The sequence below is a fragment of the Wolffia australiana genome, chromosome 9 (genome assembly GCF_029677425.1).
Source record: "Wolffia australiana isolate 7733 chromosome 9, ASM2967742v1".
Classification (NCBI taxonomy): Eukaryota; Viridiplantae; Streptophyta; class Magnoliopsida; order Alismatales; family Araceae; genus Wolffia; species Wolffia australiana.
The window spans coordinates 11566134-11584550 of NC_135843.1; the positions used below are offsets into that span (position 1 = coordinate 11566134).

Consider the following 18417-nt stretch of genomic DNA (forward strand, 5'->3'; position numbering starts at 1 on the left):
TTCAACGCTTTCAAGAGTTCCCCTTCCTATCTCTATCATACTTTGTTCTATCATCTCTCATGGAGAATATATTATTGATTGCTTAATTTATCGTCAGATTTATAAACATTAAATGGAAGTGGCCGGGGAATTATGAGAATCACACATCAATGGCTTCCCCATAAGATCTTGTGATGAGTTTGACCAGAGTTAGCTCTGACTCTGGGTCAATAGTCAAAAAATAACCCATCTCTCTGTATCTTTCATTAAGTTCTTTCATTATCTCATTTGTTATAAAGTTAATAGTTTTGCCATCAAATCTGTAAACCATTAAATGGAATTTGCTGGGGATTCATGCGAGTCAACAACCTGTGGATTCTTCCAAGATTTTCTGGCCCCTAGAGATTGACATTTAAGATCCTATAATTTTTAATAAATGTAATAACAAAACGCGTTTGATCTTGTTGACTTGACCGTATGACAACTACTGAAGGAAGAAACCAACTAACATGTGACCTAGAATGAGACCAAATGCGACCAGAGATAGACACAAACAAGGAGAGAGGGGACAAGGGTTATTTACATTATTGTCTATCGATTAGATTTTATTGATAATTATTTGATAATTTATCGATCCAAGTTTATTTTTCATTAACTTGATTTCAAGAGAAACAGAAAATATTTGCTCGAAATTTATGTTGTGCATCTATTTAATAAAGAAAAAAAATGCAGAGATAGGGAAGACGTGTGTATTATTCACTAACAGGAAAAAAAAGTAGTAAGGCTATTCAGTTGTCCTAGAAAGTTTAATAGCTTAATTTTGAAGTTTTCTATTCCTGTAACTAGTTACTACGTACCGTTTTGCCTAACTTTCTCTCCTAAAACGTGTGTCACTTCATGGGTGTTAGTAGCAGATGATAAGTCAACTATAGTGGACCTTTTGAGAAAGATAATAATCACAATGAGATGAAGACCCATTCTCCACCATTGGCCTTAGCAATCTAGTATGAGAGAGTGAAGGGGAAGTGAGGGTGCCAGTTCTGCTAGGGAATCTCCTGAACAGCCTTATTTATTTTTCTTCAAGTGAATAAATTGTACATTTTTCATATCCGTGCACTTTTCTTTGGTAGATAAATGTGCAACATAAATTTCAATGAACAATTTATTTTGTTTCTCTTGACAGAAAGTTAATAAAAAATGAGATTGGATGGATAAATAATCAAATGGTTATTAATAAAAAATATAATTCAAAGACAATAATCTAAATGATCCCTTTCCAACTCTTGCTCTTTTTCTGTCTATCTCTCCTTTAAAAAGGTTGCTTTCCGAGTTTTTTGCGTAGTTTTCAGAGTTTCAGGGAAATATTTCGTCCTAAAGCATGAAGTTTTTCTCATAAACATGTCATAAGATTCTTATTTAATAAGAGTTTGGTACTTCAGCATCTTAATATTCTTGTTTTTGTTAAGATTCTTGTGGTTAAGAGAACTTCAGAGATCAAATGGAGAAGACATCCTTATAGGGCAATCTTGTAATTTTATGAAGATAAATTGTAGAATTATTGAAGTTGTTTAACATTTTTTCTTCTTCATCTTCATCTCTTCACTGCAGAACATGTCATGAACATCCAAACTCAAAAGCTGTACCAATAGAAAACCATGGCAGAGCCATCTGTATCAAGATATCAAGATAGTGTCTACATTTTTTGTCAAAATTCATACAGCCATAATAAATCAAAATAGAAAGTAATTTTCTAGTTCATTCATTCGTATTTTTCCCTACCACTCTGTATCAATGTCAAATTTTTCAGGTCATGTTTTTTTTCTCTTAACACAACCAGAGCTAACTAGAAAGATTCTTTCTTCCTCTTTTTTTCTCTTCCTCTCTCTGGACCAATCTCAGATTTCCCGTTCATTTTGTTTTTTTCTCTTAGCACAAACAAAGCTAGCTAGAAAGGAAATTTCTTATTGATTCTATTTTTTATCTTCTTCTATCCGTACCGATATCAAATTTCATGTTCGTTCTTTCTTTTTATGTCAACACTAATTTGACTGACTTTAAGGGAATTTCTAGCACATTTAATATTTTTCTCTTCCATTATCTGTACCAATATCAAATTCCCAGCTCATCATCAGTTTTCTCTCAGTATTCATTTAGCTAATTAGAAAGAAAAATTCTAGTTCATTCTAAATCTGTCTCTCTCTATGTATCTATCCTCTTATCTATCCCTCGTCTCTCTCTTCTCTCTCTCCTCTCTCCTCTCCCTCTTCTCTCTCCCTCTCTCTCTTTGCCATTTCAAATTTCCAGTCCATTCTCTACTTCTCTCTGACCACTAATTTAGTTAAATTTCTAGTCAATTGTGTATTTTTCCTCTTCCTCTTTTTGTATCAATCTCAAATTTCTAGTTCTTTCTACTTTTTTCCTATCAGCCCTAATTTAGATAACTCGAAAGGGACTTTTCAGCTAACAATTTTCTTCATATTTTCTCCCACCCACCCTATCCAGATTTAAAATGGTAATTATAATTTTTAATCATGGATCAGAAGAGGTCCCTCCCAACCTCATGTTGACGTGGTATTATTTTTTTTTGACATGGCCATAGTAATGGGGCACACAAGATAGTCAGCAAGCAATACCCAAGCATTGAATAACATTCCTTCAATCGTTGGTCAGTCTTGAGCTGTAGTTATGTTAGAAGTAGAATTTAGCACGCTTCCAACCAAGCACAAATTTTAACCTTCCCAGTCCGGGCTTGTTCAAAGAACGTTTCTTCTGCACAAGTGCAAGACCGATTAATCTAATTCCACAAGAAAAGATAAACATCGCTCACTTTTTTTTACCAGTTCAAAGATATTTTTGTTTTGGTCAAATGTTAGAATGGGACATTTTCTGCTCTCACCCATTAATCCTATCTCTATTTTTTTCTTAGATATCAATGTGGAAGCTCACAAAATTAATGCTACCCTTTTAGAACATACTCCTTGTGAAGAACCCAAGTTAAGAAAAAACACCTGCACACTGACTGATCACTAGGACACTTATTAATTAAGACTCGATTGGGATGTGGGAGAAAAAACAACGGACAAATACACTGAATGCTCTTATTTATTGAGCACATTCATCTTTTTGTCACTTAGATCTTAATGCGGGCGCGTATAAATAAACGCTTTCCTGAATTTAGGAGGTGGGGGAATACTCTTTGTGAAGAACCCATGTCATAAAAACACTTACTGATTGATAAAGAAAGAACTTATTGCTTAAGAGGTGATTTTGATGTGAGAAAACAACGGTCGGAGGCATTGAATACTGGTCTTCAGACGTAAGAAACAACTCTGAAAGGTGACTGCAACAGGAGGGAAGGTTCTTGCCGGAGAAAAATTGCTGCTCTTGGTAACTGTAAATTGTCAGCTTGCGGATTCTTTGAAAGAGACGGGAATTTGCTCGGTCTTCTTCAAAGGGTGCCCAACTTATTCAAAGCGATAGAACACTGAGGTAGACATGAAGATGAGGACACGTAGAGAGAGAACAGGCAAAATCAGGAAAAACTGGACTTAGACCGCGGCATAACGTGTTAATTTCCAGAGACTGCCTCACTATAAATCAAACGCTCTGCCCATGTTTTCCACTGCATCAGAGTCTTGGGCAAGAAAGAAGAAAAACAAGGAGAAGAAGAAAGAGGGAGAAGAGGAAGCAATTGTGGAAGTGGGTTGAGAGAGAAGAGAGATGAAAACTGATAAAGAAGAGGATGGGGAAGTGGTGAGAGTTGGAGATGGTGAAGAGGAGGCTTTTCTCCCTGGCTTCCGTTTTCACCCTACGGATGAGGAGCTTGTTGGATTCTACCTGAGGAGGAAGGTGGAGAAGAAACCCATGAGGGCAGAGGTCATCAAGCATGTGGATGTCTACAAATATGACCCCTGGGATCTTCCAAGTAACTCTCTCTCTCTCTCTCTCTCTCTCTCTCTCTCTCTCTCTCTCTCTCTCTCTCTCTCTCTCTCTCTCTCTCTCTCTCTCTCTCTCTCTCTCTCTCTCTCTCTCTCTCTCTCTCTCTCTCTCTCTCTCTCTCTCTCTCTCTCTCTCTCTCTCTATCTCTCTCTCACCCTCTCTCTCTCTCTCTCTCTCTCTCTCTCTCTCTCTCTCTCTCTCTCTCTCTCTCTCTCTCTCTCTCTCTCTCTCTATCTATCTCTATCTCTCTCTCTCTCACGCACACATGTATATATATATCTGTCTCTCTCTATCTCTCTTTCTATCTATCTTTCTTTCTATCTCATATTTGTATCTTTGATTATTTATCTACATGTATTTACCTCTCTTCCACCGTCTACTTTCCTTATATCTCTATCTCTGTCTCTCTTTCTTCCTCTTTCTTTCTCTCTTTGTCCGTCTTTCTAAATCTCTTTCTTGGTGTCAATATATTTCTATCCATCTACCTCTCACCACACTATTTTCCACCTCTATCTCTCTCCACTTCTCTTTACCTCTCTCCAGCTCTACCAATCTATCAACCGATACTATATCTATCTATTTATCTTTGTTCTGATCTCAAGTTTTTTAGTCCTATTATGTAGCTTTCAGTTTCAAATATTCCGTCTCAAACTTCTTTCAAGCATTCATTCTGGAAAAATAGTTTCTTTACATCCTCTATTATTTTCTTGCAAGAACTTCAAATATGTGAAACCTACGACAAACCCTCCAAAAATACTTGAATGAAATACAAGAAGTCTAAATCATTGTATATATGAACAGAATATGTAATACTAGTTCATGGGATAAGTTCTACCGATTTATACTGGATCCCTCTCGAATATGCGACGTGGACAGCAGAGACGCAGCCACATGTCTTGGTATTTATGAATTATATTGGGTCCCAACACGTAGGAGCGCACGCAGAATTATTTTAAAAAATTAGCATATGTTAGCAGCCATTTGATTCTTAGAATTTGGTTTATGCCATAGATTTCAAAAAATTCTATATTAAGTTATTCTTATTTTTCACAATAAATGTTCTTAAGAATTCCATAAAAAAGGGGCTATCAGTATCATCCTTGCGTCATGATCACCCATTTATGAAATAACTTCATTTCATCACGTTTTAAGTATTTATCTTATCTTTTTCTCCCTTTGACTGTCATGAAAACAAGGAGTTATTCTTCTGCATGAGGGCAGCCACATGTCTTTGTATTTTATACTTATTTTATACTGGGTCAGAAGAAGTGGGAACGCACTCTGACTTTAGCATAAAGAGGGATCTACTGTTTAAAAAATTATTTAATACATCGCCCTCGAATTACAAATTGGGATTTGATTATAACATTTACTCACTTCAATATGTTTCAACAATTAATGTTATCTATTTCAAATTGAATATCATAAACCCGCATGGCTGGTTGTTTAAGCTTTTGGTATGCCAGTATCATTATAGATGTTAGAACTTGATTTGTGCCGTCTGTTCATTTGAATAGGTTTCAAGTATTTATCTAGTCCATTTAAATTTGATTACGATAAACCCGTAGGGCTGGTTGTTTAAATATGTTTGAGAATTGCATTTATGTCATTTATTCGCCTAAATGTGTTCCAAGTATTTGTGTCATCCATTTCAAATATAATACTATTAACCTATAAGATCAGGTTCTTAAAAATATGATGTACCAGCATCATATAAAACATTAGAATTCTATTTAAATTGTTTCATCATTTCAATATCTTACATTTCAGAACATTTAAAGACTAATATAATCAATGTTTAATTGAATATTATAAACAGTGGGGCAAAAAAATTAAACTGTCAAGATATCAGCATAAAATGAAATACTAGAATTCAATTTATGTCATTTCTCTATTTCAGAAAGTTTAAATTATGTATCAAATCCATTTCTCCCTCTAACAGTTCATTACATCTTCAAAAACCAGGTACCCATGAAAGCAAGGAGTTGTACTTCTTCTGCATGAGGGGAAGAAAGTACAGGAACAGTGTAAGGCCCAACAGGGTAACTAAGTCAGGCTTCTGGAAGGCCACTGGCACAGACAAACACATATACAAGCCTGGTGGCGGCAGCACTTGCATTGGCCTAAAGAAGTCTCTTGTCTACTATCTGGGCTTCGCGGGAAAAGGCCAAAAGACAGACTGGATGATGCATGAATTCCGCCTTCCCTTCGCCGCTAATGGCATTGATGCACAAGAAGCTGTAATCATCTACACTTAAGTGTTTGAGGATGGATGACAAATGACGGATGACGGATGACAGGAAGAGCTTAGGGACTTACTATTAACTAGACTACTAGGCAGGAGTGTGATGACAGATTGGGAACATTGAGGGATTTTACAAATAGGCTTACCGCCAGCCATCCTGCCCTCAGAATGGAAAATGGGACAAAAAACCTATTTTGTTCTTGTCCCATTGCATTTTTTATTATGAAACTCCTTTTTAATTATACATCCCTATAGTTATCTCTCCATTGGATGGGGTGAGGCTAAACAGGTCATTCGTTCAGTTACTTGTTAGTGGGCTCACTGTTCCATCGCATGCCAGTATGACAGAACGGGTCGATGGACAAGTGACAGAACATGAAAATGGAGGGGATTCCATCCAGTTTCCCATTGTGAAGTCAAGAGAAACTAACATTACTTTGATCGTAAATCTATCTTTAAGCCTGACCACTAGATTTAATCTGATGTTTATTAGCTGACTTGTTATCTTACATCTTAGTTATTGATGACTTTGACTGGCACCATTGATTGTCTAATTAAAACTTTTGATTTTTATCTTTCATTAATTTTAAGATCATAAATACTGATAATTCATGTTATGGTGCAGGAAATGTGGACGATTTGCCGCATATTCAAGAGAAACGTCTCATGCAAGACATCATTTTCTCCACAGCAGGCTTCTGAGTCCTGCTCAAACACTCCAAGTGGAAAGTCTGATGTGATGTGGGACCCACTGACTTGCACTCTCTTGAGCAACGAATCAAGCTCTCCTATCCAAGATTTTGATGAAGACCAATTAAACCAAGGGAGTGAGTTCTTCTTCAGGGATGAAATCTGGGATGAGATTGGGAGAATGATGGATGATCCAGTCTCTCTCTTTGGATGTTCATATTGACTTACTTCTACTAATTACGACCCATCTGTTGTCATTTTTCCGCAGTTTTTGTTTTCTATCTCACTAGTTGTAACCGAGGATCAGGAAGTTCCTATTCTTTTATTTCTTTATGTAAAATACCAATAAATATTAGTGCATGCCCATTAATTCTTGGTGTATCTCCTATTTTATTATGATTTCAAGTAAGGATGTGTGGCTTTAAGGGCCTAAAAACCAGAATTTGAACTCCTCTAGTCATCTGAAGTTTAATATTTAAGCAAAAATATTTATAGTAATTTTCTTATTGGCCCAGACCAAGCGTCAGACCAAAGAAAGAAGGTATTTAATAATTGAATTTCCTGTGAAAAATAATATTTTTAGATGTCTACAAAAAATCATATTTTTAGAGTTTAGATATTTTTCTAAGAATTGAATTTACTAAAATGGAACAAAATTTTGAAAAATATTTTAAGAATACTATAAATAGTTACTATGTTTTTTTGAAAATTACATAAATAAAATATAATTTTTTAGGATTTTTTTGTCAAGAAATTAATTAAATAAATTAAGTTATGTCTTCACTAGTGTTTGGGTAGGCTGGCCAATGGTGTGAAGAGCAGTACAACATGCAGGAGAACCCATGGTTGAGAACTTAGAAAGTGTTAGAGTGCTGCGGGAACTTGATTGATCAAATTTAATTGGTAGGGTCGATTTAACTCATTTGGGTCGAGTTAACTCAAACAGGCTGATTTTACTTAATCCAAGTCCACTTTGTCCAAAACCAAAAATTCAAATCATGTGGGAAATTACGTGATGTTTCAATGAGGAGCCATGCCAACCTCATTGTCACTCCCAACAAAGGTTGATATGGCGCTTATTCTCCAAGTCATTGATCGTATCTCCTACAATACCTACCCCACACCCTTCAAGAAAAACAATGTTTTTTCACTCAGCTCACCACAATTGACCATAAACGTTAACATAGAAACATGGGGCAGAGAAGATTTCACCAATGCCTGGCTATAGTAATCACTACAAAAAAGTGTCATTTAGGCATCACAAATCACGATATCATACTAGCGAAACATGAGCTAATGCTTACCTTTTTAACATGTACAAAAGTTTAGGACTTTATTCACAATAAATGTGATGGATGTGATAAAAACATGTCTCCACAATAAAATCCAATCATTTAAATCACAATAACTGCAATTTTGAAGGTCATGAAAGAGGGACATGTGTCACAATCACAAATTTAGCAATTTATATTGTAATAATTGTGATTTAGAAGTTTAAGGGTGCAATTTTTGACATGGGAAACATGAATGATTTTTAATAGAAAACAAGGACAGTTTTTGGGGAATCTAAGGGTGCATCATTTCACCAACAATGTGCCTCAGATTGTTAACAAAATACAGAAATCAATGCACATTTTTTAGCAAATCTGAGGATTCCACGATGTGATGACAACAAAACACTTGGATTATAAAGAGAGAGAAAAATCCAACTGGTCAGAAGGATCCAACTTCAAGGTGAAATATCTAAAATTTGTAAGGACTTTCAAATTGAATTTTGAGGGCTATTTTTATTTATCCCTCTCTATCTATCCATATATTTTAATATATAAATAGACCCTTGTATCCATGTAAAATTCAACTTTTAATTGGTTCTTCATCATTAAGGGTATGAAAAGAAAGTGATTTCGTGATCCATAAAGTTTTCCTAATGTACACCTTCGATTAAAGTTAAAAGGAAAAAGATGTTGAGCGACCCTTTGGCTATCTTAAATTGCCCATGTCATGACATAATATAAGGATCTATCATGAGTCTCAGTGAAATTATATCATAATCTTATAAAAATACAACCATCCTCCTCCATCCATCCACATCTAACCATCCGCTTACATCCATCTCATTCATATCACTAATGCATGTCATTTATACAATGATTATAACTCAATCATAAAGTTTGAATTTTCTCTTTCTAACAGGTAAACTCAGAACATATAAACTCTTGGGCTACTTCTACACCCATTTCTAAAAAAAAATAAACTTTATAATAAATTCACAATCATAATATAACTTGGCATTCCATTAGCTGGGCCATTTTATGAATTGGTAAGTAAATTCGTACAATGCCTATGACTCTAGTATAAAGTTTGAATTATTTTTTTGAGAAATGGATGTATGAGCTTCTGAGACATTATATGAATTGGTAAGCCACCTCATACAATGATTATGAATCTAGTATAAATATTGTTTTTCCTCTTTCTACCAGGTGAACTCAGAACATGTAAACTATTTTGATACTTATACACCCATTTTTCAAAAAAAGTTAAACTTTATACTAAAGTTTTAATCATAGAATAAATTGGCATTCCTCTAGCTGGGCTATCGTGTGAATTGGTCAGCTAACTCTTACAATTATTATGACTCCAGTATAAAGTCTGTTTTTTTTCTCTTTCTAACAGGTAACCTCAGAACATGTAAACTCTTAGGATACTTATACATACATTTCTCTAGAAAAAAACCGAACTTTATACTACAGTCATGATCATAGTATAAATTAGTATTCCACTAGCTGGGCCATTGTGTGAATTGGTAAGCCAACTCATACAATGATCATGACTCTAGTATAAAGATTGATTTTTTCTCTTTATAACAAGTAACCTCAGAACATGTAAAATCTTGGGATACTTATACACCCATTTTTCAAAAAAAAAGTTAAACTTTATACCATAGTCTTAATCATAGAATAAATTGGCATTCCACTAGCTGGGCCATTGTGTGAATTGGTAAGCTAACTCATACAATGATTATGACTCTAGAATAAAGTCTGAATATTTATCTTTCTAACAGGTAACCTCAGAACATGTAAACTCTTAGGATACTTATACACCCATTTAAAAAAATCAAAACTTTATATTAAAGTCATAATCATATTATAAATTGGCATTCCACTATTTGGGCCATTGTGTGAATTGGTAAGCTAACTCACACAATGATTATGAATCTAGTATAAATTCTGAATTTGTATATATCTTACATGTAAACTCTTTTGATACTTATGCACCCAATTTTTAATATAAAATCCAAACTTTATACCTAAAGTCATAATCATAGTATAAATTGGCATTCCAATTCATAATCATTGTATGAATTGGTAAGCCAACTCATACAATGATTATGACTCTAGCATAAATATTGATTTTTTCTCTTTCTAACAGGTAGACTCAGAACATGCAAACTCTTAGGATACTTATACACCCATCTAAAAAAATTCAAACTTTATACTAAAGTCATAATCATATTATAAATTGGCATTCCACTAGCTGGGCCATTGGGCCAGGTCTTTATTGGGCCTAAATCCAATCTTTTTGTGTTCTAACTTGTATATATTAGGGCTCTATCTACTTCTATTTTAGCTTTCTCCTGCTCTTCTTTTTCTTCTCTCGTTCTACGATTTGATACTTTCTTCTTCGTCGTTGGGCGGAGAAGAGATTCGAGATGTCGGCAGAGGAGGATGCAAGCAGGCTCTTTCGAATCCGCCGGACTGTAATGCAGATGCTCCGGGATCGTGGGTACCTAGTCGGGGATTTCGAGATCAACATGAGCAAGCAGCAATTCTTGGACAAATTTGGCGAAACCATCAAAAGAGATGATCTCGTCATCAACAAGACCAAGCGCGGCGACTCCTCTGATCAGGTTTTGCTATAAAAATCATTATTTTTGGTTGGCCCTTTCTTGGATTGACGTCAAATATTGTTTTTTTTTTGCAATTTCACTTTTTTTTGGGCGGCTGTCTTATGGGTTCGTTCTATAGCCAAGTAATGGATTGTGTATTTATAAAATGAGGCTGGTGTAGATTTATTATCTTAATTTGGGCCTTGAAGCGTTTGAGAATTTTCAAATGACGAATATCGGGTTGATAATCATGTATTGTCTTTTAGTCATTTGGTTTCATCACGATTGTGATACGAAACTTTGTTCTTCATATTGATTAACGAATTTTAACGATATCGCGATTGGATGAGCCCATCGTCCGACTGATTCCGGTCTAGATGTGATCTAATGATCAGTTTAATTGATGCTTTGTCTTATGTGTGTCAGCCAAAATATCTATCTGCCATAATTTAAACGGAGAATGAAGCTTCGGACTTCTTTGACCTGTTTTATCAGTTATAGTTGGCGGGTTATAAAGAATTGGTCTTCAGTTGACGAGACAATAATAAGTTCATCACTTTGAACAATTTACTTATTTTTCATCTTAATAGAAGAATATCAATTCGTCACCATTTAGGTATCTTTTTGTGTCAGCCTTAGGTTTTGACGAACGGTTCAAGTAGTTCTTTTTCTTTTTAGTGTTGCGAAGCGAAATTTCATTCTGATCTCTTGTTTGTTGGATACAAGGAATTTCACGCATCTCGCATGATTAATTATCCTTTTTTCTAAGTGTAATCGTTTTTGTACCAGATCTATGTTTTCTTCCCCGAGGAGGCCAAAGTGGGTGTCAAGAGCTTGAAGACATATGTTAACCGCATGAAATCAGAAAATGTCTTCAGAGCTATCTTAATATGTCAGCAAAATCTGACTCCATTTGCCAGATCTGCTATTCAAGATTTTTCCCATAAATTCCATTTGGAAGTCTTCCAGGTATCAAAATTAACTTTTATTTTTAAATTATTTTTATAATGGCTTTATTCGCAGAGTTCCTTAATATTACACTGGCCATGTTAACCTGAGACGCACTCTTTTGTGGAAGTATCATATCTCTGTTAGAGAGTGTCATTTCCTTCGAATAATGAGCCAATTAAGAATTGAATAAATTTCTCAGTACTGCAATTTCCCGATCTGTGTCTGAGAGTTATTATTGTTGATTGGATCAATTGATAAAAATCGTGTTGGTCGTCGGAATTTTCAGGAAGCTGAACTGCTGATTAACATCAAAGATCATGTTCTTGTCCCTGAGCATCAGCTGCTGACAAATGAAGAGAAGAAGACCCTCTTAGAGCGTTACACGCTCAAGGAAACTCAGGTAGTTTTTTTGCAGGAAAAAAATCATGTTTTTAAAACTTTGTGCTTTTGAGCAGGTTACACATAAGATGTCGAGATTAGGTGTGTGATATAAATCTCATATTTCCCAGTATATTAATATCTGATGATCCATGCCGATAGTTCATTTTAGAAAAAGAAACGGATTATCGATGCCATAATTCTCACGTGATTTATAGAAAAAAAATATATTATGCTTTGAGGCACTGAAACCCTCTCGTCTGATTGAAAGATCATTGGGATCGGATGTGAAATTGATGCTTGATCAATCGATTGATCTTGATTTATCGGATGTAATTGATTGATCCATCGGACGTATCAATTTTTGGATAAAATTTAAATGAAGTGACAAAAAGACGGAAAAAAGGTCAAGAGTTACGTGCAAAAAAGTATGGTAAAATTTTCTGAAAAGCCACTCATTTACCAATTGCTTGATATCAAAACATCAATCTTCCGGTGAACCGCCCTCTCGATCAGATTGGCCAACTCGGCCCAATCTCAATGCGGCAAATTCAATATATAGATCAGGGCCGCTGTGTTGACAAACTCGACCAAATTTCGATCTGGCCAATCTGATCCCCAAGGCTAATCCCTCTTACAAGCTCAGAATTGTTTCGTTCGTTATTTTCTTGTGTTTTCATCTCTCTTTTGATCAGTTCTTCAGTTTGTATGCTGATATACTTTTTCTTTTCCTCTGGTTCTTCAATTTCAGCTTCCGCGAATTCAGATTACGGATCCCATTGCTAGATATTATGGTTTGAAGCGTGGCCAAGTGGTGAAGATCATCCGACCCAGTGAGACTGCTGGTCGATACGTCACCTACCGATATGTTGTTTAAGTCACCTGCTTCAAGAGGTAGTACAATTTGCTCTAATCTAATTTTGAGCACTTAGACTGTATAAAGTTTTGATGAAATGATCTAAGAAATTAGAATTTATTTTCGAAACTAGCGCTGCAGTGGAACTACTTTAGTGTGATCTTATTATAAGATTTCATCCTTTGCACATTTTTTCATTGGCGTCTTTATGTATCCATGAAATTTTGATATGATGCCAATACGAGTCATTTTATAAGATTTCATCCTTGGGTGCAAATTGGATCAAGATGCGAAAGTTTTTTTTGTTATGGCCTACTTATTTTACAAAAATTCTGTGCCATTTTCAATCGGTAGATCTTAGGGATTTGCTCTTCCTGATGACAATGACGTGTGAAGATGACGCCGTCTGTTGACGGCATCATCGTCGCAGATCTAGCGATTTTGAATTCCTCTTCAGTGTCAGCATCAACAGCTAGTCGGTCGTCATCCAAACTCGACAACGTGGGCTGACGACGTTGATACAATGGTTGATGTACGCCGGAATCTGGACCATGTTGATCAAGTTGACTAGTCTCGCTAACTTATGCAATTGAGAGCAGAGTGATGAATCATCAAAATTTACATCAGGCATCAAGCATCAAAACTATAGAATCTTTTCTTGCTGTTTGATGCCTAAAAGTAGTTTTTTTTGTGCCTAAAGTTAGGAATCTGAACTTTGAAATTATGGAGAGAAGTATCCATTCCTTACCATCGCCTTTCATCCATCCTGACCTCAAAAGGGGAGGGAAACTAAAACCTTTGTGTCTTCCCCTACCCCATTTCATCATTGGGCACTCGTGATTTGTGTTGATTTATGTTGATTTGTGTTCTTTTGAAATAAGAGTAACCTTCAAAAAGACAATTTAATACATTGGCAAAAAATAACATTGAAAGGCCATCAAAAGATCATAAGAGATATTGTGTTGATTATGAGGCATGTAGAGTCTGTCAGAAGATATTATGTGGCTCAAAATTTTGAACTGGTGAACACAAGATTTTTCAGATCTGAAAAGTTGTAGCAGAGATATTATGAAGATTTTGTTAGGTGTAGAACTTGTTGGAGGACTTTGTGTCTCTGGGTGATTTTCTACATATTATGTGTGCTTTTAGAAGATTATCTTCCTTGGTCCACAGTCTGTTGATGTGCTTCATTAAATGGGCTTTTGGGCTACATTAATTGTATATACTAATATTGATCCGGACTTTTGGCCATAGTCTATTATGAGTGTGGAAAAGATGCTCTGTTCTATTCCTATTGGCTATTCAGCAAACCCAGAACAGGAAAAATAAAGTTATGCTTGGTTATATTTGACTGTAATTCCGGGACAAAGACGCGTCAAATGAAATCTTCTTTATTCATATCTCATTACAAACTATTTCAATGCTTAAATGAACAAAGTGTTCTAACTGATCTGCATCTAATTACTGCCTTGTATATCCATTATTATCTTACACTTTAAATCATAATATACTTTCCAATAAAGGAGACAGTTGCCATTCAATATATACGTATTATACTTAAATATCAACCTCAAACTCAAATTGAAGTGCTTCACAGAAGCAGAGAGAAAGTAAATTTTCTAGGAAAATGTGTAAATTTGTTTGTTTACTTGCAGTAGAGAACTTTAAAGTAAGATCACAATTATAATTTGTATTCACTTCACATGTATAAGTCTCGTCACATAAAAGGTATTTCAGATTTTGATTTCTAAAAATGCATCTTTCATCAAATAACCTAACAATATGATTTCAACAAATAATTCTCAAATCAAACTAATAATCTCACAATTTTAACTGCCAAACTCTAATTTCCTGATTTTTTCTTGAATGACCTCCCAAACTCAGAAGGTCTAGTTATGTCACAACTGGCCTACGTCCTATGTAGTTAGAGAGCTGAAATTTTCATCATCTCGAACCCTACGATCAACAGGAGATTCAAAATTGAATTGGAACTTCTTATGTATTAATTTTTTTATCCATTGTGCAAAGATATAAAAATTTCTCAAATAATCATCTGGGCATGTATCTAATGCTACAGATCTCATGTGAGAAGAGAGTTAATCTCAACTAATAATGTTGTGTTGTGGTTTAAGTCCCTTTTCTTGAGTGTTGAGAGGGATTTCGATTGACAATTTCATAAAAATTGTTAGAATGTAGAAACAGAAATGTATATCTTACAAGTTATTCATATCCAATGGCTGTGCGAATAGAATGGTCATCTTTGTGTTTGCAGTGGCATACTCCTTATGCACAGAATACTAGCATCCACAATATTGAAATTGAAATATTATTTTATTTAAAGCCTTGTGAAACTTAATGACTTCATTAATATTGGTACATTACAAATTATAGTCTACACAAAAACTTAAGATTCTTGAAGAATGGCAAATGTAACCAGCCTCTTTACTTTACTTTATGGCGCGATATTTTATCAGGATAATAGATGGAGGTACCAAAAAAGATCTTCAAATAAAATAACCAACATGCACAAATAACATATGGGATGTTGTTTATATAAATTCGTGCAGCTAGATGACTAAAGTTTATGTCCTAATCAACCTTCCTACCAAAAACATCTATTTAGCTATGAAACACAAAAGCAACAAGAAAATGGGAATACTTGGAAAGTAAACCTTCATTCTACGTTTCATAGTACAATTCATACTTTAAAAATATGAATCTAAATGCATTGAGAAAAATTGCAGCCTAACAAAATAAACTTTTCATTCTATTTATTATGGTTCAACTCATACGTGAAAGATATAGATCTCAAAAGCACTATGAAAATCCGAAAACTTAGAAAGTGAGCTTTTATTATCTGTTTCATGGTACAATTCATGGTTTACATAGATGAATCTCAAAACGACTAATAAAATTTTCAGAATTGGAAAGTAAACTATTCTTTCTAGTTATTGCTGTAATATTTTTACTTCAAAGATATGAAACTCAAAAGCACAAAGAAAATATACAAACATGGAAATTAAAATTTTCATTTAATGTTATAATTTTTACTTTACAAGTGTGATCGCAAAAGCACTAAGAAAATGTGCACACTTGGAAAGAAAGCATTACATTACACTTTTTTGGTACAATCTATATTTCATAACATACGAATCTCAAAAGCACTAAGAAAATTTACAAACTTGGGAAGTCAACTTGTAATTTATTTTTCATGTTAAAATTCATACTTCCCAAGACATATGAATCTCTAAAGAACTGTGAAAGGTGAAAACTTGGAATCAAAACTTTTCGTTCTATTTCTTATGGTGCAATTCATACTTCCAATATATAAATCACAAAACCCCATCAACAATGAACAAACTTGGAAAATAAACCTTACATTCTTTTTGTTATGGTTCAAGATTACTGCTTCACGCATATTAATCTCATGATCACTAAGAAAACATGCAAAATTCGAAAGATTAAACTTCTTAATATATGTTTCATGTTAGAAATCATTGTTAAAGATGTGAATCTCAAAAGCACTAAGAAAATGTGCCAATTTGGAAAATAAACATTTCACTCTATTTCTTATGGTTCAATTCATACTTCACGGATAGGAATCTCAAAAGCACTAAGAAAAATATGCAAATCTCCAATGATTTTAACTTTTTTTTAGTGTTTCATCGTATAATTCATGGAAAAATTCTTGGATCATAGATATGAATCTCAAAAGCACTGAGAAAATGTGCAAACTCAGAAAAATGATATTTTCATTCTATTTCTTATGGTTCAATTAATACTTAACATACATGAATTTAAAGAGAAATATGAAAATATCCAAATTTGAAAAAAATCATCTTTTTATTCTATGTTTCATGGTACAATTTGTACTTTACATATATGGACCTCAAAAGCACTAATAAAAAATCAAACCTGGAAAGATTTAACTTTTTCTCCTTATGTTTGATGGTATAATTCATACTTTAAATATTTGAATATAAAAAGCACTAATAACATGGGGAAACTTGATAATAATTAAATTTTCATATTATCTTACGCAGTACAATTCGTACTGCAAAAATATGAACCTCAAAAGCATCAATAAAATAAGCAATCATGGCAATATTTAACTTTTTCATTCTACATTTTATGATGGAATGATACTTCACATATGTGAATCTCAAAAAAGCACCAATAAAATGTACAGACGTGGAACTACTTTACTTGTCAATTCTAATATTCAAAGTACAATTCTACTTCAAAGATATGAACCTCAAAAGCACCAATAAAATTGCAAACTTTTATTCAATATTTCATGGTACAATTCATACTTCAAATATATGAACCCCAAAAGCACTAAGGAAATGTATAAACATGAAAATATTTAACCTTTCATTTTATATATGATGGTAAATCTCATACTTCAACAATATGAACCCCAACAGCACTAAGAAAATGCATAAACATGGAAAATGCATAAAATTTTCATTTTGCATTTCATGGTATCATTCCTAATTCATAGACTTGCAAAGACTTAACGTCACTCTCTTAAAAAAGCGATGATATTGAACTTTGAATTATATCATGTGAATGAAAACCAAACAACCTGTAACAAAAAACTCTGTATTGGGTTCACAGATATAAACATCAAAAGCCCTAATAAACAAGAGAAATTGCAAAGATTCAACATCATTTTTGTCAAAAAATGATGATATTGAACTTCGAATCATATCATGTGTATGAAAACCAATAAACCCATAAATCAAAACTCTGTTACGGGTTCACAGATCTATATCACAATCAATCTCTTTCTCTATATCTATTTCAATGTATCTTTATCTCTATCACTATTTTTATATCTGCCCCCATCTTTATCCCTATTTTAACTTCTATCTCTATCTTTATCTCTATCTCCTCAAAAGCCCTAATAAACACGCAAACTTACAAAGATTCAACATCATTTTCTTCAAAAAATGATGATATTGAGCTTTGAATTAAATCGTGTGAATGAAAACTAAACAACCCATAAATCAAAACCCTGTTGCGGGTTCACAGAATGTAAACCTAAAAAGCCCTACTAAACAAGCAAACTTGCAAAGATTCAACACCATTTTCTTGAAAAAATAATTATATTCCACTTTGAATTCTATCACGTGAATGGAAACTAAACACCCCATAAATCAAAACCCTGTTGTGGGTTCACAGAAAAACCGAAAAATCCCTAATAAACAAGCAAACTTCCAAAGATTCAACATCTTTTTCTTAAAAAAATGATGATATTTCACTTAGCATTATATCATGTAAATGAAAACCAAACAACCCATAAATCAAAACACTGTTGTGGGTTCACAGATGTAAACCTCCAAAGGCATAATAAACAAGCAAACTCGCAAACATTGAACTTTGAATTTTATCATGTGAATGAAAACCAAACAACCCATAAATCAAAGCCCTATTCTGGATTCACAGATTTAAAACTCAGAAACCCTTATAAACAACCAAACTTGTAAA

General features: G+C 34.0%; 2 protein-coding genes across 2 annotated transcripts; both read left to right on the forward strand.

Annotated features, from left to right (window-relative positions):
- The first annotated feature begins 3617 nt into the window (after positions 1-3617).
- Positions 3618-7228, forward strand: LOC144707769 (transcription factor JUNGBRUNNEN 1-like). Its single transcript, XM_078581011.1, has 3 exons — positions 3618-3904; positions 5884-6158; positions 6789-7228. The coding sequence occupies exons 1-3, from the start codon at positions 3700-3702 to the stop codon at positions 7074-7076; spliced, it is 768 nt and encodes a 255-aa protein (XP_078437137.1). The 5' UTR covers positions 3618-3699; the 3' UTR covers positions 7077-7228.
- A 3248-nt stretch (positions 7229-10476) lies between these two features.
- LOC144707770 (DNA-directed RNA polymerases II and IV subunit 5A-like) lies at positions 10477-13121 on the forward strand. The gene is made up of 4 exons (XM_078581012.1): positions 10477-10760; positions 11529-11708; positions 11977-12090; positions 12820-13121. The coding sequence occupies exons 1-4, from the start codon at positions 10563-10565 to the stop codon at positions 12943-12945; spliced, it is 618 nt and encodes a 205-aa protein (XP_078437138.1). The 5' UTR covers positions 10477-10562; the 3' UTR covers positions 12946-13121.
- The last annotated feature ends 5296 nt before the right edge of the window (positions 13122-18417 follow it).